The 24512-nt window shown below is 42.2% G+C and overlaps 1 protein-coding gene across 2 annotated transcripts in view; it reads left to right on the top strand.

Moving 5' to 3' along the window:
* Positions 1-24512, top strand: part of RNASEH2B (ribonuclease H2 subunit B) — a 593154-nt gene that overhangs the window by 134002 nt on the left and 434640 nt on the right. For both annotated transcript variants that reach the window (XM_044071685.1, XM_044071684.1), the window contains exon 3: positions 5393-5500. In XM_044071685.1, the coding sequence (XP_043927620.1) occupies positions 5393-5500 (108 nt within the window). The remainder of the gene's footprint in view (positions 1-5392; positions 5501-24512) is intronic.

Genomic DNA, 24512 nt, shown 5'->3' with positions numbered 1-24512 from the left:
CCAACAGGATCCTCAAAGTCAAAATAGGCACCTCCAGCCTCCGATAGCAGGCCTCTCACTAGTGGAGTTCCCCAGGGATCTGTCCTGGGACCCTTACTATTTGGTATCTATTTATCAGAGGTCCAGGCTAAGACAAAAGGCCTGTGGCTGACTAAGTTTGTGGACAACTGTAAGTTAGGTGCTGTCATTGATTCCCCAAATGATGGCAACCTACTGCAAGAGAGTCTCACAGCAGTTAGTGACTGGTGCCAAATTCATGGCCTCAAGTTAAATGTAAAAAAATGTACCATCATACCATTTGGCAAAAACATGACCCTTGTTGATTACCACATCACCGGCAGCTCCCTAAGCACACAACCTGTGGTGAGAGACCTGGGCATTCAGGATGATAACCTCACATTTGACCATCATGTAGCAGCAGTGGTCAGAAAAGCCTTTTACTTGGTTCATCTCATATGTAAAGGGATTGCATCCAGAAAAAAGGAGGTTATTACCTCTCTGTACTCCTCCCTCATTAGACCAGTAATTGAATATAATGCCCTGTTTGGAATGTACCTCTCCAGACATCTGCTCCAACTGGAAAGGCCACTGAAATACCTCACAAAGAGAATCCATGGCCTCAAACACCTTGCCCTGTGCTGACAGGCTCAAATCACTATCACTCTACACGGTATCATACAAATTGCTCAGGGGTGATCTGTGTCTTGCCTACAAGGCAATCTCTGACCCTGCCTGCCGTACTAGAGATACTCCGCAAGTCTAACTCCTCACACACTACCCGCTTAGAAGGCCTAAATCTAATATGTGACCTCAGCAAAACCTGCTGGAGAGACGGGTTTGTCTCCCAGAGGCTTCCCTGCCTGTGGAATAGACTTCCCATACACGTCAAACAGAGCACCTCACTGACCCTCTTCAAGCGCTACCTTGACGAGTGGATAGGAAACCTCAAATTTGTCCCAGGGGTTCCATCTGTGTCCCTCATTGACAGGGATTACAGGTGCTGACGGACATTTCTTTTTGGGGATAAACTCTTGGCTAGGCATGGAAGGGCCCCGGGGCCATTAGCCTAGTAACCTCTTATGATCCTAGCATCCTATGAATGATAGACAAAAGCTGGAGGGAGTGGAAGTAGAGAAACTAAATTTTGAAAACAGCAGTGAAAGATTCAAAAGATTTGTGAAGTGAAGGTGGTAGTTAGGAAAGCAGAATTATGGGTGCATTTAAGATGAAGAAATGAAGGAAGGGCTGGACATGTGACTTGGAGTACAAGAGTTGAAGATCAGAATTAGTTTATGGAGTGTTTTTTATTTTATATATAGATCCATGCTCTGTAAATGTATTTTTATGTATATACTTACTATGAAATATAATACTGTCAGAGTGTTTTCTGTTTATATGAAAGTTTATTTTCTTGTATATGTTCACTGTATAATGTACATGTTTAGGGTTTCATGCATAGTTCTCTCTTGTACCTGTACTTGCTATTTGATTTTTTTTCTCTGTATGTTTGGAGTTTTTCTCTGAGTCTCTGTTCAAAAGTGGCTTCTGATCAGCGAGACTAAACTAGCCAACAAAAGCAATAAATAAGTTTAAATGCATTTACGAGAACTTGAATAAGAGGGAGAGAAATAAACATTGGTAGAAGTAGGGAGGGAATAGAAGGTATGTAGATAAAGAAGGATAAGATAAGTAAGAAATGACAGAAGAGTGTTGGGAGAGAAATTAAAAGATTGGTTTAGGAAACAAGCGGAAATTCTGAGGACAGTAAAAGTGGGGCTAACACTTGTAAGTAGGAGGGAATTTTAAGGGAAGTAAAAGTGGATGGGGTTGTAGGAGGGAATAGATTTCCCAAGTAGCTCTGCAAAACTGTGGTTAAAGATGTAGCCAGAGATATGAGGGAGGTCTTTAACAGTACAACAATGAAACATTGAGCTTCAGAATCAATGTGATGTACTGTGATGTAATTCTGCTAAGAAGAAAGCCTTGCTGAATGTGGATGCAAAAATACTGTGGAAAGTGCTAATAGCAGTTTGGAAAAGGTGTTGTTAGATATAATTTGTGGGATGCAGGAAGGCTGGTGAGATTTGCTAAAAGTAGAGGATCAGTGGACATCCTGGTAGTGGTCAGAGAAATCCTTTATGGAAAGGATAGAGGAGGTATTAAAGGCAGGATTTTTTTTTTCTGAATCAACTGTTATTATATAAAAATGTACTTTTGTGACTTGTAGTGGATGAAGTAGGCATGGAGTAGAGAAAAAGTGGTTGGATGAATTTTACAACGACCCCATAGATAAGTGTGGGAATAACTGGGGCAGCAGTGAAGTCTTAAAGGAGGTCAAAATGAAGTGCTCCCATGCCCCTTGTTCTGCTTTGTATATGATTTTGGCTAGAATGATACAGAAGGATAGGAAGACTAATGATGAGAAGAAAGTAGTGGGTCTACATCAGTCTTCTGCAGGTAAACAGATTGTTGAAGACTTAGTGGTGGTGGTGAGACCAGTGTTAGAAGAACTGAGATGTTTTGCAGGCAATCAGGATTAGAATTTACCTGGAAGAAAACTATGTGAAGGTGAGGAGAGTGTATGGAAGAGTATGAGAAGATTCAGGTGAAGAACAGCGGAGATAATATGTATAGAAACTGAAGTATCTGAGACACTATGAAGGAAGATGCAGTGTGAAATACTGGCAGGGAAAGAACCATGGAAAATGTTGATAGGTGAAGATAGAAACCCATGGATAACTTAAAACACTTGCCTACATCACAGTGACATCCTTCTGCCATTTGGGTGGTTTTGGGGTGAGTCTTGCTTCTGTATTTTTCCCACTTTATCAATAGTGACCTTAAATTGAGTCTACTTCAGCATAAAGTAACTCTGTGCTGACAATCTGTTTGCTATCTAAACTGGGAAGAACAGTAGAAAATATCAAAAAAATGTCCAGAGTTTAATCTGCTTTGATACAGTCTGCCACTATTAAATTTATAGTTCATACCAGTAGGACTGCTGTCATAATATTCAAGACATAACAAGTTCTGGAAGGTGCTACCAGAATCCAGCTCTACAGACCTTTAATTGTTTTATCCCACAGCCTATGAACACAACTATCTCAGATTATTATGGTATCTGCATCATTTAATAAACCCCGTACAGAACAAGTGGACTGTGATACTAGGTGTGCCTTTGTTTTCTTTTCAGAACTAAAGTGCACCCTCAGCAGTAGTGTCCCTTAATTCCACTTCCATTTCATGCATCTGTCAAACCAAAGTAAGTAAAACCTGTTTCATCTCCTTGCCTGTTTACAGGAACAGTGCTTACAGTAGAAAAAGTAAACTGGCTACCAATAACAGCTAGAGCAGCTGTTCTTTTATCTCACTTTAAGTTTCTTTGTTTAGAAGCTCCCACCCACAGTCATTACAGACCCAAGTTTAGGGAACTTAACTTGAAAAAGATTCCGATTTTGCTTATTAAGAGCTGAAAAAAGCCTTCTGTAAAATTACTGCATTTGTTTGGAATTGATTAATATGTATGTTAGGGATGCGCCTAGTTATGCAACTTATTATTGACAAGTAAGCTTACATTTAACAAACTCGTACAGCTGTTGTAGGGAAAACAACCATTTGTATACATATCTATTTGTATACATATTGTGCTGGTTGTTTCAGTTTTACTGTGATAATAATCCCACCGACCATCCATGCCAGTCAGTTTTGTACAGTATGTGTTGTGAACAGAGTTACTGTTTGTGCTTACTGGCACTGTCCAGATTGCTGCTTCTCTAAATGTGTTATAGAAGTTACTAAGGCATCCGTTGGGTATCTTCATGTGGAATATGTTTCACTTCAAGCAGTCACCACACCAAAAAATGTCCCTCTGATGTAAATTCTTGTTACTGTTACTTTTCAGCTGCAGTTGCAGATTGTCTGACTTGCATGTGCCTTAAAGTCTTGATTGTTTTTAAACAGCTTATGTATCAGTTACTTGCCTTAATGTCAAACTTCTATAAATGTTATTCATTCTACAGAATAATACTCTTGTTTTTGCTGAAGTTTGTACTGTTGTCAAAAGGTATAGTGCAAGGAGAACAATAAGTTAATGCTTAAGAGCATGCAGGGCTGCAGGCAGGTAGCGTCTGCACTATTAGAATACATGCAGTGTAGAAGCAAATTCTAAGAGGGTTAAGTTAGATAAGCATTTATTCCTTCCCCTTTCTGTGCTTCTGTTTCATCATGATTTTAAACTCCGTATTGATCCAAAGTGACAGTCATTTTATTCCAACTTCATTTGATTTATTCGATAGAACAGTAGTGTATTGTTGCATGAATCATCTGAAAGGGCAAGTCTGAAAAAAAAGCATATTATTAAATATCAGGATTTTCTGTTACATGAAGGTGACATTCATAAGTAAAATGAGTTTGTCTAAATATTCATACATACACAAATACACTAAAAATTAAAGCTTTGGTGATTCAGGAACACGTGCACGCACATGCACACACACACACACACGCACACACACACACACACACTACACGTGACCCAGTCTGATAATCCCAAAAAAACAAATATAGTAAGTAAATATTATTGGATGAAGCTTGTGGAAGTAAAATGGTTTTATTCATATGCTGGTCCCAAAAGTGCTAAGTCACCTGAACTGCTAGTTCTTTCCGCTTTTAGAATGCAGAAATGAAAAGGACTAGGATTCGTAGGTGTATAATGGTTAGCGGAGCAGAAATTAGCATATGTAGCAACCATATGCAGGGGGTTGGTGATTCAAAGGTGATGCTGAATACATGCCTTCTTAGAGGTGTGCCACCTTGTAAAGCAAATCCCCCAGGTAGTAGCCCTGCACTGTACAGTGCTCATCTGCGAATCTCCGCCAAAGGCCTTGTGTGTATCTAGGTGCGACAGTGAGTTCAGACACGCGGAAGCATTAGTGGCAGGATATTATTTTCATGCCTGCGCAAGTTCAGCAGATGCTGTTTTACTTGCTATAAAATTGCATGGCACTGCTATTAAAACTGATTAGCCATCTAACCTTTCATCTCAGACTAAGACCACAGTTTGTATTAAATGTATTACTTCTTTAACTGCGGTATACCAAGCACCAGAAAAGTAATTAAAAAAATCGATTTGTCAATTGTCTGATACCCGCTTTATCCATTTTAAAGTTGTGGGGAGCTGGGAGCTTGGAGCTTGTCAAAAAAAGCTCTGTGGACACAAGACAAAGAAACTTGTTTTATACTTTAAAGTCATATTTTAAATACTTTTTCTAATTTTGTTAACTAACTTAGAAATGCTGCTTATTAATATTTTGACTGATGCTGCTTGAAGTTTGATTCTGTTTTGTTACAGCCAGATTTCTGTAATAGTCATGTATTTTCCTTGCCTGTTTAGGCGAAGCAGCACTCTACTTGCTTGGCAGTAATGCCGGACAAATTTATGAAGTCAAGGCTTTCAACGAAGAATACCATTCGTGGTTCATTGGACAAGTAGTTCAGCATGGTAAGCCAAAAAAAGTTTTACGTTAACTGTAAATTAAAAAACAAACTCTGTGAATCATAAAGAATAAAATGAATGGATACAGCAGTCATTACACAAATTACAGTAATTACAATAGACAGCACTGCTAGTGGAGAAATCTTTCTTTGTGCAATAACTATTGAAAATTATTTTGTCTCTGTAAGTGGAGCTAAGTTTTTCTTCTCTTTAGTTTCTTAGAATTGCTGAGATTTTGTTCTCTTGTTTATGTCTGTCAGCCACTGTTTCACCAGTTGCCATTGGCAAATTTTGACAGGAAGATCACTCAATATAACAAAAAGAAGTAACTAGTTTTTAGAGCAAATTTCTTGCTGCTTTATAACAACACTCATCTTTAGCCTCTTTTATACTAAGTGCCGCAGTGCTCAGTGGAACTGCATTAATTGTTTTTAATTATTTTTCTACCCCCAAGCCTCTAAGAATAGATGTGATCTCTGAGCATCTGTCTGTATGTCTGTCTATCCACCTATGTCCTTTTCCACTCACACAGATAAAAGACCAGTAATGTTTTGGCACAACTGAGACTCTGCTTCAGAATCGTACACCTTCATTCTCTAATTGCCTGGTCTGCCATCACCAAATGTGGTGCTCTACTTCCAAAATTTGAATATGGTTTGTCTTTCCTGGCTCTTCATTTCTCTTACAATACTTAGAGATTACAAATCACACAAATGTAGCATATCCAGTTATGCAGCATTGTATTCTACTTGATGACACCAAGTGGCTATCAGTAACACTGGTCAAGTTTTCTTCTCAGCATTCTACTTTTCAAAATCTGAAACTCAAGCTACCACCCTTCCCCACCCTAAAAACTATACTCATGCTTAGGCAGTGAAATTATACCCTGAGAATTTTCCAAAATGACAACCTTTTCCTTGCTTGGCATCAAAGCGTTTTCTCTAGACTAAGTCCTGCCATTTGGATTCACTTCCCCCCAGAGGTAAAAACCCAAGTCACATTTGAGGCTTTTAAACCTGCTCTTCGAAACTGTCTTCTTAAGGAAGTCTGATATACTTGCCACCATGGTAGCAGACACTGCTTTTATGCCCTTGTACATGAATCCTTACACTGCTCTAAATATTATTTCGAGTGATGTAAGGATTCAAGTACAAGGGCATAAGTGCAGTGTCTAAATAGTATTTAGAGTGATGTAAGGATTCAGGTACAAGGGCATAAGTGCAGTGTCTAAATATTATTTAGAGCGATGTAAGGATTCAGGTACAATGGCATAAGTGCAGTGTCTAAATATTATTTGATGTTTCCCTATTGTGTATATGAACATAACTCTTGCTTATAACTCATGCTTATATGTTTTTGCCAATGTACTTGTACTTTTTACCTCCTGTTATTGTTAGTGTACTAGTACTGAGAATTTGTATGCTATGACTTGCTCTTTCCTAATTACACATCTCTTTCAATGCATACTCTATTTTTTGTTGTATGTGTTGCTTACTCTATAGTTTATATTATATGCATACAGCTGTTTGCTGAGCCCTAACTGTGGATGAAAAGGGTCAGTAGACCAGCCCACCCACCTAGTGAACAAGGAGTAAATAAAATAAACACACAAACGTGGTGTGTGTTGTGTGTGTTGTGTGTGTGTTTAACAGCTCCCACACACACAGATGTAAAATACTGCTATCACTTATCTAAGTGATAACTGGTGATATTTTGTCACTTCTTTTGTCACCTTTTAGTGCTGGCCTTAGAAACAGGTAACAACCACTTGTTGAGGATGTCATTAATTTTGTAGGGCAGTGAAGTGCAGGAAACAGCAGCATGGAATTAGTCAGAGATCATTGTATGAGCAAAAAAAAAGATTAGATGTTATGTGATCCTATCTCGCCTACATTCTGACTGATGGGTTCGGAGCCGATCCTCGGCTCCGACTCGGCACGCTTATGCCAAAGAACGAAGTCTCTTATTGGCTGAGCTTACTATATCCCAGGATGCACCACTACCAGTCCCCCAGATCTCGTTTGCCGCTAACAAGCAAAGACGTGGTCTCGAGCTGGCTGAGCTAAGTAGTGTTTTCTTCACTTACTTTCCTGTCAGGAATTTCCTAAAATTTCAACAAAAAGCTGTTTTAACAGCTATCTCGTGTTTTTGTGTATGAGTGAATATTTTCTGTTAAATATTTGTGTGGTGATTGCGTATTTTCTGACTAGAGGTCCCCTTTGAGTTGAAGGGCCTTCCCCTGTCAGTCCGTTGTTGTTCAAGTCCCGTTTTATTTAGGGGCTCTTGGATCCCTTTAGTTATTTTTGTCTATTTGTGACAGCCTTTGGTTAAAAAAAAAAAAAAGAAGAATTTTTTCTGTGATATTTAGTGTGTTTGGTTTTTGCTAGTTCACTAAATTGGTTGCCATAATGTCACAGGCTCCTAGGCCTTCAGGTTTTAAGAAGTGCACTAAGTGCAGTTTCAAAATGTCAATAACAGATGACCATTCTCTCTGTGTGTACTGTTTGGGCGCCAAACATTTGCAGGAGTCCTGTAGCGTATGCCACGCGTTTTCCTCGAGGGTCCTCCAAGAGAGGAAAAATAAACTTATTTTAAAAGGCCTTATTAAACCCTCATTTGAAGAGGCTTTAGCTTCCTCTCCTTCTCCTGCAAAGAAAAAGGGCGGCTCCGACCAGCCCATCGGAACTGACCGCCAAAAGACATAGGCAGGCTTCTCCTTCGGCTCCACGGACTTCGGAGCCGAGGGCGACGGTCTGCCTCGATGCCTCCAGCCTCGACTCCTCTGGGTTCGGAGCCGACGGCTGGGGCCTCGAGAGGCGGGTCATCTTCATCGGCTCCACTGATCTTGGAGCCGATGAAGGTTGTCCGCTCAGACACTTCCTCCTCGGCGCGAAGCCCTCTTCGGCACCGATGGAAATTGGTTTGGACACTCCTTCGGCGCAGATAATTATCGAGTCGATTCGGAGCCGGTCCCCTAGTCCCTTGGAGCCGTTGGAGAGGCCTACTCGGACCCACTCGGTCTCTTCCAGGTCATCAAGGATGTCAGATTCGGACATAGACAGGGTACTCCAAAGACTTTTCCAGTCCCCAGTCTTTCAGAAATTTGTTTCGGCTCCGACCCAATTGGCTTCGGAGCCGATAGCCCATTCCATTGCCATTCCTCCTCCGACCGCCCGGCTCCGGAGCAGGTGCTGATGGAGCCAGTGGAGATCCTAGGGTCGGCTCCGACCCTTACTCCAACCCCGGCCTTCGGGTCCGAGTTTAGCACACGGACTTCTTCGGCCGGGCCCGGGTGACGTTTGGGACCAATGCAGTCGGTTCCAAGCCTCCCTCTCGGTGCCGCGGGACTTCCGTCTGCTATCATGGCTCGGAGACTGGACCCACCCAGGATTCTGGGGTCCAGCCTTCAGAGCTATGAGGAGTGCCTTGGCCAAATCTTCTTTGGCCATCTCTACGGCTTTACCGGCACCTTCCTGGGCATGGAGACTGGGTCTTTGGCAGTTCCCTGTCTCTAGGCAGCGGAGCCCGGGGCCTGAGGTTACCCCACTGGGGTTCCCTCCTCCTGAGGGTCTTCGGAGTTGTCTTCGGAGGAGCCCCAAGGAAGAGATCGTGCAAGAGGAAGCACGTGGACTCCCCCGATGAGTCTCTTACATCGGACACTGATCTTGATGATGCGGAGGGGTCCCCAAAGTCGTCCTCAGATGATGTCTCATTTGCAGACATTCTAGAGATCCTCAAGCAACGAGGCGGCTGGAATTCCAAACCCCCCTCCGCTGATGAGTCGGTGTTCCTCAAGGCCTTCGGGGCTCAGCCCTCCGCCTCCTGGGTGTCTCCGCCCTTCGACGAGCTCCTAGATTTGGTTTGTCGGAGGGCGTGGGAACATCCAGATACTGTGGAACCAGTGCCTTCTCGCCCTAACAAATTTTTGTCTGCCCCACCCGAGAAGGAGTTCTTAACGAAAGGCGTGGCTGTAGATGCCATGGTGGTGGCATCTGCTACCCAGCAGGACGTGGCAGAGGCTTCAACGTCCGTCCATCCTCCTAATAAGGAGTCTAGGAGCATGGACCGGTACGGGAAGCGCACCCTGACTTCAGCGGCCTTTACTCTGAGGTCCCTGATTTATTTGGCACATTTCACCAGACTACAGAGGGATCTGGTCAAGGAGCTCTCAGACTCCCTCTCAGGTAACCTACCTGAGCAGCTAGCCCAGTCGGTTGGCTCTCAGTTGGCTACCCTTACCTCGATTTCTAACTCATCCATGAGGCTCATTTCATATGCGGCAAGGGGCGGCAGAGCGGCAGGCACAGGCGTGGCTCACGAAGACAAGCCTGGCTCCGTTTGTGTCATTTCAAGGGAGGCCTTCAAGTCTTCCTTTGCCGACGCTCCCTTTGATGGGTCCTCTTTGTTTGGACCCAAGGTAAAAGACACTCTTACCCACTGTGAGCAGGAGGGAAAGACTTTATCTGCCGTAGGAGCACGATTTTCCACTCCCTTTCGGCCTTATCCCAAGGCCAAAAGAGGAGGGAAGATGTGGTTCCACAAATCACAGAAATTCTTTCCTCAACAGCAGGAAGATTCCCCTTCCAGAGGCAGAGGACGGGGAAATTTTTCTGGGAGACGCCGTCCCAGAGGCGGCAGAGGCCCCCGCAACACTGGAGACTGCGAGTCCTTTCGTGGCTCTTCAGCCTCCCACACTCCATGAGGGATTGCCCGGCTGTGCTGCTCCAGAGCCAGTCAGGTGCCGTTTTGCCAAGCACCTAAAAGCCTGGGAGTCTATTACTCAGGACAGATGGGTGCTTCGGATTATTGCCGGAGGTTACACCATTCCCTTCACACGCCCACCCCCACCGTCCAAAAAAATCCCGGACCCACCACTCAGTCAAAGGGAAATTGCAGCCGCAGAAGCTTCAAAGCTGCTAGAAAAAGGAGTCATCCAACCGGTCCCCACAGACCAGATCGGATCCGGAAATTACTCAAGGTTCTTTTAGTGCCAAAAGACAGGGGACCTGAGACCCATTTTGGATCTCAGCAAACTAAACCAGTCCGTCATGAAGTCCAAATTCCGAATGGTCACTTTACAATCCATTTTCCCATTGTTGGAGAAAGATGTTTGGATGTGCTCCATAGATCTCAAGGACGCCTATTATCACATACCGATACATCAGGCGTCCAGGAGGTATCTGCGCTTCAGCCTGGGAGACAGTCATTTCCAATTTTGTGCACTGCCCTTTGGTCTCACCACAGCCCCAGGGTGTTCACCAAGTGTTTGGCAGTAGTGACTGCTCACCTGAGGAGTCTCGGATTCCAAGTGTTTCCCTATCTGGACGACTGGCTCCTGACTGCCACCACCAGGCATCTACTACTAGAGAACCTACAAGCCACCATCTCCTGGGTGCTTCCCTGGGAATTACATTCAACTGGTCAAAGTCTGTCTTGCTGCCTTCTCAGCACATAAGATTCATAGGAGCAGAGATAGACTCAAAATTAATGCGGATCTTCCTTCCTACCGAAAGGATACAAACATTACAAGATCAAGTCCGAGCCCTGCTTCTAAGATCCAAAGCCCCAGCCAGGATGGTCCTACAACTTTTAGGTTCAATGTCTGCCACGGTTCTCCTAGTTCCTCTGGCAAGGTTGCACATGAGGATTCTCCAGTGGCTATTATCGACACAATGGTCTTTTCAAGATCTCCCCCTCAATCATCACATACTGATTACAGAAACGTGCAAACGGGACCTCCGCTGGTGGCTTCTGCCATCCAATCTGAATCAGGGAAGACCCTTTGTTATACCCCCTCCGGTGGCCACCTTGACTACGGATGCCTCCCAGACGGGTTGGGGGGGGCATTGTCTGGGCAGGTCAGTTCAGGGTTCTTGGCTTCCAAACGAAACATTTCTCCATATCAATGTGTTGGAAATGAGGGCTGTACTTCTGTCCTTACAAGCCCTCCACAAGTTTCTCCCTCAAGGCATTATCGCCATCCACACAGACAACATGTCGGTGGTCTGGTATCTAAACAAACAAGGAGGGACCAGATCTTACCCCTTTGCAGAGAGGCCATGAGGGTGTGGGAATGGGCAGTGGCTACCAAGCTTCCTGGTAGCGACCCACATTCCAGGCAAATCCAATGTATTGGCAGACAGACTGAGCAGGACTATTCTCTCTCCTCACGAGTGGTCTCTGAACGAAACAGTAGCAGCTCAGATTTTCAAAAGATGGGGATTCCGTGCTGCGACCTGTTTGCAACACCACAAACACGAAGTGCAAAGGTTCTTTTCCTTGACCCCTCGTCAAGGGGAGACAGCTACGGATGCTCTAGTCCAACCTTGGCCAACAGGACTGCTTTATGCTTTCCCTCCGATTCCACTCCTCCCCAAAGTCATCCAGAAAGCTTCCCAATTGGGGTCCACAATGATTCTAATTGCTCCGTACTGGCCTCGTCAGGTATGGTTCCCCTACCTACAGAAATATACCCTGGACGGTCCTTGGTTCTTAGATCTAATTCCGGACCTTCTGGTTCATCAGTCGGGACAACAGCACCAGTCCCTTCACACTTTGAAATTAACAGCTTGGCTCCTCCACTTCCGACTATAGTCAGAAATCACACCTTGGACCCGGAAGTTATTCACATTTTATCTTCAGTCCACAAACCCACCACTAAGAAATTGTATCACAGTAAGTGGAAGAGGTTTGCTATCTGGGCTCAACTCAGAGGCTTAGACCCTATTACTGCCCCGATACCAGAGGTCTTGAAATTTTAACATCCTTGTTTAATCAAGGATCTTCAGTCTCTACTATTAAAGTCCAACTAGCAGCTATCTCCAAATTTCACGATTCCATAGACCCACCGTTGATGAGCAGCAGATTATGTAAAACTTTCATGAAAGGTGCTGTGCTTTTAAGACCCCAAGTTTTTCATCCTGCGCCTCCGTGGGATCTTGATTTGGTACTTCGTGCCTTAACATCTTCCCCCTTTGAACCGGCTGCTACATGTGAGTTGAAATATCTGTCTTGGAAAACTGCCTTCTTCATTGCAATTACCTCTGCAAGAAGAGTTTCAGAACTTCAAGCCCTATCTATCAAACCACCGTACTTGATTTTTCACAAGGATAGAGTATCACTTAGACCTAATCCATCTTTTGTCCCAAAAGTTTGCTCTAATCTCTGTCTCCAACAATCTTTAGAGCTACCAGTTTTCTTTCCAAAATTTTCAAACAAAGCGGAATACACCTTCCATACATTGGATGTTCACAGGCAATTGCGCTTCTATCTAGATAGGACTCAACAAATTCGGAAAACAGATCAATTGTTTGTGTCCTTCTCAGATAATAAACTGGGTAAAACCATCACTAAAGCTACTATTGCCAAATGGATCAGAGATTGCATAACTCAAGCTTATTCCTCTTCAAATAAACAACTTACAACATCTGTCAAAGCTCACTCTACTAGAGCTATGGCTACCTCTATTGCATTCCATTCCAAGCTCGCGATTTCTGAGATTTGTGCTGCGGCTACTTGGTCCAACCCGCACACTTTCATTTCCCACTATAAATTGGATGTGGCATCTAAAGGACGAGCATCATTTGGTTCCACGGTACTCAGGAGTGTTTTCCAGTGAGCCACCCAGGATTTAGGTGCTAGGGACGCTGTCCCATCAGTCAGAATGTAGGCGAGATAGGATCACATAACATCTTTTAGTTATGTACTCACCATAACTTCAGATGTTTGGGATCCATCTCGCCTACATTCCTAATACCCACCCTCCTTCCCCCTGCCTTGGAGATCAGAAGAGATTGAACGGTTTGAGTTCTACTGTTTTTTATCTTGTATCATCTGTCAATGTTATATAAGCAGTGCATGCGTGTGTGCATGTATGCGGACAAACTAGATCTGGGGGACTGGTAGTGGTGCATCCTGGGATATAGTAAGCTCAGCCAATAAGAGACTTCGTTCTTTGGCATAAGCGTGCCGAGTCGGAGCCGAGGATCGGCTCCGAACCCATCAGTCAGAATGTAGGCGAGATGGATCCCAAACATCTGAAGTTATGGTGAGTACATAACTAAAAGTTAAGCTGGAAAAGTGGAGGACTTAAGTGTACAGACACTGAAGGGGAGAGGTGCTTGTTTTGAGAGGGTATTTAAGTTGATGCATGTAGGGCATCCTGGGAGCTAGTAGTTAGAACCCCCCGAAGTCAGAATTGCTGGAAGACCTCAGCAGTCAAATGGGGCTTTAATCAGGAGAAAGAAAAATTCAACCATTATGTAGATTGTTAAAGGTATATACAGAATGATGATATTCTTAACTGTGGGGTGTGTTTGTTTCTATTCTAAATATTTTGAGACTGTGTAGTGGGTAAAAATACTGTGATATTTAGTAAGGAGTGCATTGTAAACCTGTTACGATCATTCACTTTTGCAGCTGTAATAAATGGATATCCTGCCTGCAGTTAAAACTGTGTCCGCCCTGCCGTCCAGATCTGTACTTTCCCATGTTCGTCTTGGATGACTCCCCCTGACTTGGACATCAGGGCATTGGTGGTATATGAGAGTGGCATCAGGCAAAAACATCTTCAGATTTTTCTTGCCACAATGTTACAGTTGCACGCTTTTCGTTATCGCCAGTCAGGAGATTAAGCTTGTTTCCAGCAGAAGGATAAATACCCTGAAAGTGAAATCCCCCCCCCTCTTATTAGAGTGTTTCTAATAGTTTCCAAATTATTGATGTTAAAAAGCACAACTGCATAGATTATGGAAAGACAATTCTACATGAAGACCTCCATGTCACTTGCCTTTCTTGCATTGTCTAGGAGCACAGCATGGACACCTGTCCTCACTGCACCAGGTTTATCCTGATGACTCAGAAAAACAACCAAGTTTCTTTGGGAATATGCATCTTCTAAGGTGGCGTGCGCCTGGTTCCCTATTACCATGCCAATGACCAAGGCCTCCAGGGACATTCCTTCGAAATTCTAGCAAGCAGAAAAGCAACACTGAGAGAAGCAGTGGGAAAACAAGAACAGACTGACAGGTGTCAGTAGTTTTCCTTGCTCCAGAAGCATCAAGCATAGCAAAATGGCTTCTTAGTCTACTGGATTTGGAATCTGATTTCACTGAGGCATCTGACATGGCTACTTTGCAGGTTTCCACACTTTTGGCTTCTAGTATGTCCCCCAATCAGAAGCCATTGAGATGTTGACTTGTCTTTGAGGCATCCATGCAGGCTGTGGCTGCTGGCATCTGGTTTGTAATTAGCAAGAGAGGGAGGGTGGCATCTCCTCAGTCTTAGTTTATGAGAATGTTCACGAAGACTATATAAAGGGTGTGGTTACCCACCCACAAACTGAGACCCCAAGGATGGTTCATAGAGAAACTAAGGCTTAAAATGCCAAAGACCTAACCAGTGCCCTCTAGTATGCCTTGGACAAGACTGAGAGATCCTCAGAGGTACTTTACCCTACAGCAGCATGTCTACCCAGCATATAGCAGCTAAGGACCAAGCTCAGAAGGCCCAGCCCTAAAGCGCCACAACACCAAAACTGTTTTACTAAAAGAAAGTGCAACTCCTCATGACCAAGGCAGTTATGCTTGATTAAAGTGTGAAACGAAGGCTTGTTTGGTCACAGCAGAGATGCATGCAATCAAAACATTTTAAAAACTGGAGAGAGAGAACTATTTTCCTTCATTTTCTTCATGGCATATTTTCAGATACCTGATCTTTCTGAGAGTGGTAAATGATTATACATAGATTTGATATTGACGCAATACTTGTCAAGTTTTAGCCACACCTTATAATAGCTGCAGCGAGAACCCCAAAAACCTCAACCAAGTCTACCTCGTCGGGGATGCTCTGGCAGATACCATCCTTGCTTCAACCTCAGACACATCATGTATAGTGTCCTGAATTGCATCAGACTGACTATAATTTCTGGTCTCCTTTTTCTTAAGGGAATCTAAAGTCAAATTCATCTCCTTGAGCACACAATGTCAGCATAGAAGTTCCATCAAATTTGAAATTGCAATTCCCATTGACATAGAAGAGTAATCCTTTTCCAACCAGTTCTTCAACTTCAGGCATTCTCTGCCCAAAGGCATGTACTCGACCCTTGTTTTTTCTGTCATTGTTTCATAAACTTAGAAACAACTATAGTAGTTGCAAAGTCCTTGATTAAAAGGAAAACTCGCTGGAGGGGTTACGTGCTGCATTAAATCCAAAACAGGATATATCTTACAATAAATATATACATGCCTCAACCAAAATACCTTGGCAAAACACACACAAATCTGTACAAAGATATTTGTAAACCTCCCTTTACCAAAACATCATATGTACATGTCCCCTAAACATATACACATGCATACATACATTATAAGTATTTCAGTAAAATGGCTTATGAATACAGTGACATACAGGCCTTTTAACAGTGTTCTCAGGCCAAAAGGCCCAATCCACAATATATATGTTTCATCCTTATTTGTACTTATCAGTACAGCATAAATGGACATTCAAGGTTTGTTTTGTAAAATTCATTTTAAAAAGAAGCATGATGCATGTTTATCTTAACTTACTAAATACATAAAAGTAACTAGCTAAGTGTTAATAGAGTAGGTGGGATGTTTAAGTACAGCAAGCTGCTAGATTTGCAACTGGATCTAGTTGTAATGTTTTACATGAGTAGTTATAATGTATGTACAGTGCTGCTTCATACAGCACAAAAGTACTTGTATTTATTTGTTTAATGAACTATTCATAAACATTGTATAGTTTGAAGGAGAGCTGTCATGCCATAGAATGGTGTACCAAAACTCTACACAAGTAAAAAAGAAAGGTACATAGTGAGTTAAGACCTTGTGCACAATTTTACCCTACTGTGTAGCCATATTAAACCATATTAATGAGTATGGAATACATACCAACCCCCTATCAAACGGGGACATTTAAAAGGCTTCAGCCTTGTTTAATTAAGATGGCATTGCACTTGTCAGTACAGCAGTCCCCCTTCCCTACTGATATGTTGTATTAAAAAATAATAATTTCACTCGGATCAAGTAAAATATTTAACTGTGCCTTCTTTCTTAATCTTCTCTTTTCTTCGAGGTCATACTGTTTTACTGCATCTGACCAAGGCTTCGCAACCCAAATGATGAAGCATGAGTCATGAAGACTAGAACATCCATCTGAATGTTGCATGATATTACTAGTGTAATAATTTCATTGTATTATGTGCAAAAAGTAGTGCTGGGAAACATCATCACTGTTTTCGGACAAATAAATGGTGATTTTTTTAATTCCTAATTTGTGAGTTTATTATGTGTTCACCTCCCACAAGCAAAATAAAAATATGCACTTTTGTTAAATTAATATAAAGACATTGGCTTTAGTGAGGCTGTAGTGCAAGTAGAAAACCAAAACATGCCAACAAGCACTATCTTCTGCTCCTTTCACATACATACTGCCCCACTGAAATGTTCCCTAAGAGTGTACACGTCTGAATATAAAGAAATCACACAAGACATAATGACCTTTATCAGGAAACAGAGAGAGACTTGCTGAAAGCATGCCAGGGTGAAGTCCAAGGCCTTCTGACTCTCCTCCATGGAGTCCACTTGAAAACATCTCTTAGTGCATTTGATTAATTTTTTTCCTCTTAGTGACTTGAAGCCATCCCCTATACTGAAGGTGAAATATGAATTCCTTTTTGCTAACAGCTGCAACATTCCTCCAACCAGACCCTTTTCTTCTCCTTTTCTGGTTGGTTTTCCATTACTGCCTCCAAATTTCTTCATTACTGGCATTTAGGTAGAGTAATTACTATCCAGTTACTGAATTTTACTCGGATTCATAACCTTTACTGACATTTTACCACTTTCTCATTTTTCATATTTGGTGATCTTTAATCAACCTGTTACTCATTGTACAGCCATCTTGGAAGCCCTTTCTTTTATAGAATTTGATTCTCTGAGTGGATTCCTGATGCGCAAGCTGTGCAAACTGGTGATGCATCCTTATTCATAAGGACAGTGTTAATGTCCAGAATTTCTTCCCAAGCAGTCTATCCACCTTCTGTTTTATGTTTAGTTGGAACTAACAAAGGAGAGGATGTTCTAAATATATTGTAAGTCAGGAGAGAGTTCAGACATTTTCTAGCTCTCGTGGCTACTTTTAGTTTGAAAAAAGGAACTTTTTGTCCCTTTTAGTGTTGACAGGGTAGATTTGGTGTGAAGCAGGTTATGTCTTGCTTAGTTATTTCAGTATTGTTCTATTTGTTATCAAAAGAGAGGCATACCTCTGCCAGGTCATGTGAAACAAACTTCTGCCAGGTTTACAGCAACATTTGCAGTCCATTTTAAGAGGTTTCCATTAGTCAGATTTATGAGGTTCCTTTTTTTTTTTTTTTTTTTCCAGATTGTAAAATTCCTTTTTCCCCCCAACATCTTTATTAAATTTCCACATATGACATTACAGACATACTTGAAACAACTTGTAGTTATAAACATTGTAAGTCACTTATAAACATTCTAGTCATTGTCAGTTAAGCATTATATAGCTCATTCAAATCCTGCCTCTTAAACTTCGTTCCTGCTCTACACATACTGTTCCCACAATTCCCATTTTTCTATGTAGTTCCTTCCATTTTCTAAAGATCCCATTTCCAGTTATTTTATATATTCCCTACTTCTAGTAAAGTTGGTCTAGACTTTGATTTCCATTTTCTTGTAATTGCTTTTTTGGCAGCCACCATAATTAGATTCAGCAAGGCTTTACTATGCCTAGGCAATTCCGATTCTGTAGCATAACTCAAAAAAATCATCATCTCCTTAGTCATTCCGAATCTACTCACCCAACATCTCTGACAGAGCAGTCTGCAGGGAATTCCAAAAGTCTGCCAGCTCATCACACCTCAAAAAAACATGTTCCCAGCTACCTCTTTCTTGCCCATCACACCTCCAACATTTGTTATCCACCTGAGGAAAAAATTCTTTGGAGTCTACTTTGGGTGTAAAATAACTGTGTAGACATTTCCAGGCAAAGATCCTAAATCTTCAAGACTTTGTTGCATATTTGGGCATGGTCTGTTTGTGACCTGCATATCCAATCTCTCTTCTCAATCCTTTCTAAGCTCCTCTGATTGATTCTTATAATTATCGTGCAGTATTTTATACGCTTTATAGTTATTCCTTTTTTTAATGACAGCTTCTGTTCTAGATTCTATTAAAGACTCTACCAGTGCTGGTCCTTCATTTAGTAGCCCCCTATTTCTTTCTCTTTGCCTATACTCTGATATCAATCCATGCTAGGAAAGGCAATCTCTAACCTGCAGTCCAAATAAATTTTTGTTCTCTTCCCATTCTGTTACATTTCCCTTTCTAGTTATTTGCTCCCAATACCTTGGTTCTTTTGCCAGTTTTCTCCAATAAATTCCAGCTCCCTCTTGCCTATTATCTGTATCCCTGACCACAGGCAACCCTATTGGCAAAATCTCTTTTCTCCATTGTCGTGCTGATTTGGTTCTTAGAATACTCCCTGCTATTTTATGAATATAATTCTCTGTATGATTTTGGTTGTTCTGCATCCAAAATCCCAATCTCTCCTTATTTCCTGAGCTTCCTCCCTGCGTCAGCATCATTCTTTTCCACTTTGAATTGTAATTTTCTGCTTGTGCTATATATAAGAGCCTTAACTGTATTGTTCTAAGATACCCCCTCAAATTAGGTAATCCTAGTCCGCCTTGTTCCACTTGACCCTTGCTGTCTTCCCTTCCCAGATAAAATTGTTCAACTCTTTTTTTTTTTTTTTTTAATTGCTATCCACAATCTCTCCTCTGGTTGATAGAAGTATGCCTGATTTGTGTACAAGACTAAAGGGACTAAAAACATTTTAATGGCTTGTATCTTAGTATCCATATCCATATAACAAAACTTCCAGTTTCTCAATTTTTTTGTATTATCTTCTGTTTCGTCTCTTCCCACATATCCTTAACTGCCACCACAGTTCTGAGGTTCCTTGTTGGTCAAAATCTCTCATGTGTATCATAGCTCTTCTGACTAAAGTTAGAACTTGCTTTGGTTTCAGGTTAAATACTTTTCTCCTTTTGGTCTGCTACTTTGAAGTTATTCAAGATGCAGTGAGCTGTTGGGCAAGATAAGCCTGTAAAAAAATAAGTAGCTGTGTGCACATATTGTGACCCTAGATTTACTAGCAAGTCTGATCGTTTGTGTCTCTCTTTTATGTGTTTACAACAAAGAGCTGATAGCAATCAGACGAGAACTCTATCTAGCTATTCAGATTCGGCTCAAGCCATCCTACTTTCAATAAAAGAATGCTGCAGCAGTGTGGTTGTATGGCTCCTCAGCTCTTGGAAGAGCTCAGGATGTGATGAGCTTTGAACTTCTGCACTAGATGCCATAGGTCTGAAGTTGATGGGTGCCTGTAAGCACAAAGAAGACTGTCAAATTCAGTTTAGTATTATTACTTCAGCTTAGTTTTTACAGCCTCACCATAAGTGAGACACGGAATTGTAATAAAGTTTTATACATTTTCTAAAGAAAAATGTTGTGCAGTATTTTTCATAAGTGGCTGTAAGCTGCAAAAGTCAAAATTTTAAGTTTTTTTACTCATGATCATCATTTATATGGAATGCAGAGCAGATAGTTAGATGGTGAAAGTAGTGGACCGTTGTTAGCAATTTATTCTAGTGCTACATTCTCCAGAGTATGACAGGGAATTTGTAGTATGGAGTATATGGAATATTTTCATCTCATAATTCTTTCTACATCAAGGCCAAAGAGGGCATTCGGTATGTGTGTAAGGTAGGTGTATATTGAATCATCAGTGTAAAGGGGGTACCCTTTCAGTTAGCCTGAGAAATATATTTGACAGACCAGGTTTGTTCTACACCTGTCCCCTCTAGGCTTTTGAATATTTGTGAAAACATTATCCTTCCCCATAGTGGCATTTTTTTAGGCATTACCAACCTGATGAACCTTATGACATAGTAAAACCAACACAAAAAAAAATCTTAAGGTGTTGCTGCTCTGTTCCAGGAATATAAACACTAAACTGCACTCCCTGAAAGCCCTTCTCACCCTGACGAATGTAGACATCTGTGCAGTTACTGAGACATGGTTTAAAGCCCCAGAAAGCAACCTGGCAGTGTAGGGCTATAATACGTTCCACACATTTAGACCTGTTACTGCACAGAAAGGAGAAGGAGGTTGAGATATCTCAACTTATAACAAAAAGGAAATGCACCTCAGTGATGATTAAAGATTATGATACACTTGAGCTTCTCCATGGCAAAATTACCCTAGGCAAAGTCCATTACCATATCGTCTATGATGCAGAAAACCCATAAAACATATGTAAACATTGGAAGCCCTCCCCATTCAACCCGACACCAAATTCATAGGCAATTTTAACTTTCCCACTGTAAACTGGGAATCGTACATGGCATCTAACATGCAGGCCTAGAGATTGCTGGACTTTCTAAACATGAATATCCTGGAACATGTAATCCATTCATCCACTAGGGGTGCTAACATCCTAGACCTGGTCTTCACCAGCATGGGGGAATGTTGCATTCCTCCCGAGTGTATTGTCCTCACTAGTCAGGTCAGACCATAAATATGTATCCTTTGAAACAAAACTAAAGCCTGAGATGCCAGGTAACCCTGGAACTCTTACAAATAAGTGGCACCCTGGCGAAATTTCAAGCCCCCTCCCCCTAAGTCCAGAGAACACCACTGCCTACACGGAGTCATTCACAGTAACCCTCTGCAGTCATGTATATAGGCTGTGATACCTACCTGAAATAAATTTATGACAGTCAAAAAGCAAGCTACCCTGGTGTAATCCCATCATCAGCAGATTGTATAACAAAAAGTAGAAAATTCTGTCCAAAATAGGAAGTGCAATGCCTAGCAAGGTAAGAACTCCCTCATCAAACTAAATAAACAACTCAGGGGACTAATTAAGTCAATCAAACTCAAATTTAAGGTCTTCCATACTAAGGACAAAAATAGGGCATTCTTCATTTATGTCCAGATTTCAAAGGCAGTACACAACAATGTGCCAAACTAATTGTAAATAGATCCATCTTTACTGGATCTGAGGACATAGCATACCTACTAGCCAATAAATTCAGCTCCAATTTTATATCACTTTCTGTCCCAGACACCACTCTAGAACTACCCCCTATCATAGCTCCCACAAATATCACCAGGCAACAGGTCCTCAATGTAGTTTCCAAGTCAAAAAAACCTGCATCGTTGGGACTTGATAATATCCCAGAATGCCTTTATAATCACATGAAATTTGACCTTTCAGGCCCTCCAGAAGCACTATTCAATTGAAGCCTCCAAACAGACTTCTCACCAAGTGAATGGAGGACTGTAACTGTTACTGTTCTACACAAGTGCAAGCCAGCCACGGACCCAGGAAACTACTGACCTATAATCCTGACTAGTCTAATATGCAAGGCCATGGAAAGAATTCCCCTAAATGACCCACTGGATAGCCAGCTGGCTCAGAGTTAGGACCAGGAAGTTAAACTTGTGAAGTCTACCTCCATAAAAAAATGGGTCACTTGCAGGGTCCCACAGGACCTGGTGCTGGGGCTGCTCCTGTTAGTTTTGACTTCGGAGAATTAGATGCCAAATGACAAAGGTCTGTAGTTGACAAAATTCGCAGACAATTGCAAATTATGTGCAGTTATTGAATCCCTCCCCAAGACATAAACATGGGTCAAGATCTTGAACTCACTGCTTAGAAGTGCATAGTAGTATCCCTTGGTAAGATTGCCATCCTTGCAAATTGCTGCATTGATAATACTCTCCTATAATTAATCCCAGTAGTCATGGATTTGGGAGCACATGTAGACAGCTACTTGGCCTTTGACCATCATGTGTCTACAGTAGTAAGAAAGTCATTCCATGTCTCACAACTTATAAGCAAGGGTATGGCATCCATGTCCAAAGAAGTCATTGATGTTCATCGTGTTTCACTGTTGCAGTCATGACTGTAGGATTCTCCCCTGCCGGCAGGCAGTCCTCGGTCGGCCAGAATCCCAAAGTCTGGGTCCGGCGTTGGCTGTTCAACCATGCTTCCTGACGTCAGAGCGCCAGGAGTACAAAGCCGACAGCCGACGCCATGTTCTGCAGTCTTTCTTGCCGTGCGGTGATAGCAGTTCGCAAGTGCCGGTTGGCTGACTCCTGACAATCTTCTTTGAACAAAACTTCAGTCTGAAGATTTTATTCTCCTACTCAAGCTAAGTACCCCGTTGGGGAAACTTTTTTCTTGCTCCAGTCCGATGTAAGAAAAAGTTAATAATTGTATTTCATGTGGGAAGCAAATACCTCATAAGGATTTTCATTCTTACTGTATTCCTTGCCTAGGCCCTGACCACGACATAGCTAGTTGTCGGTTTTGTGCTAGATTCAATCAATGTACTATTAAACGAAGGTACGATTTTGCATTTCATTACTTCAGTAGGCGTTTTAATTACAAAATGTCATCGGATACGGTTCCAGCTACTGGAGTTCACAAACGACGCAAGGACAAAGACAGGCCTCCGAGGTCCAAATCTGACGATATCGCACAAGCAGAGCCAGCTTCAGGTTCGGCCGTCGTCAGTGAGGTGCTTTTGCAGCCCCTGTCGTCGGCCATTTCGGAACCGATGGCCGAAACGGACTCCCACGAGGAGCCATCTAGGCCTTTGAATATTTCAATTGCAGGACCTTCGGACAATGCTCCTTCGGATGGGTCCGGAGCCGCTGTGCAGGTACCGGCTTCCGAAGGGGTTTTCAGGCCTACTCAGCTTCTGATAAAGGCAAAGCCAAAGACTCCTTCCAAATCATAGACTGCAACACAGGCCTCTTCTGATCCAGCTCCCAAGTCACAGAAACAGTTACTTAAGATGGCGGAGGATTTACTTACTATGATTAGGGGTTCTCATCCCCCTCCAGATAAAAGGCCAAGGCAGGAAGTCTATTATGACTCCTCTGATCAGGCTTCTGTTTCTTCAGTTTCTTCTTCTGACCAGGAATATTCTTTCCCTCCTTATGAGGATTCTGATGCTGAGGAATCCATTCCTTCAGCTTCTCCCCCTGAGGATTTCTCTTTTGGGGAAACTTTGCATGAAATGAGGGAACATTTCCACTGGGAAGGACAGGAGTATTCGGAATCTAAGAAAAGACTAAGGGATTTTTTTCTTCTTCCCCAACATAGACCCCTGGCTATTCCTTCTATTTTGGGTATTGTGGATGATGCTTTTTCGGAGGCTAACTTAACCCATGACTCTTTCCCTCCTGCTCCTGTTAAGCCTGACAGATATTACAGGGTTCCTGATTCCCACCAGTTTTTATACAAGAACCCTACTGCTGACCCTGAAACCATTTCTCAGGGTCCTAAGGGAGTTAAGGCCGCTTCTGCTAAAAACCCCATTCCCACTGAGAAAGATTCCAGATCTTTAGATAGATGGGGCAAAAAAGTGTACACTTCTGCTACTTTATCCATTAGGGCTTAAACTGTCAGTTTCATATGCTGAAATACCAGCAATTTCTCCTGTCTGTTTTAAAACAAAAGCTTACTTCCATTTCCGCCTGTGCAGATGATAAGGAATTACATGACTTAATGCATGCCACTGAACAAGTTGGGAAGCATGGTTTACACTGTGGATTTGATGCCTTAGAGGCTTCTTGTAGGGCTGCTGCCTCTGGCACAGTCATTAGAAGGCATGCATGGTTAAAGGAACAAAATTTGTCTGATCAAGTAAAAGCTAAATTATTGGATGCTCCTGTTCAGCATAATGTTTTGTTTGGATCTAAAGCTGAAGAGGTGATTAAAAAGATGGAGGACAAGGCGAAATCCATGCAAACTGTTAAAGATTTCTTACAAGTACAGCCTCCCAGATTTAGCAGGAATTGGCCTACTAAAAATTGGTCCTTTCCCAATACAGACAGGCCTCAGAGGGGTAGATACAGACGCTCCCGAGGAAGGCCTCAAGCACAAGCCTCTTACAGAC

This window comes from Protopterus annectens, chromosome 5.part0 (genome assembly GCF_019279795.1).
Source record: "Protopterus annectens isolate FY-2018-M chromosome 5.part0, PAN1.0, whole genome shotgun sequence".
NCBI classification, from domain to species: domain Eukaryota; kingdom Metazoa; phylum Chordata; order Ceratodontiformes; family Protopteridae; genus Protopterus; species Protopterus annectens.
This window is presented reverse-complemented; position numbering and strand designations above follow the sequence as displayed.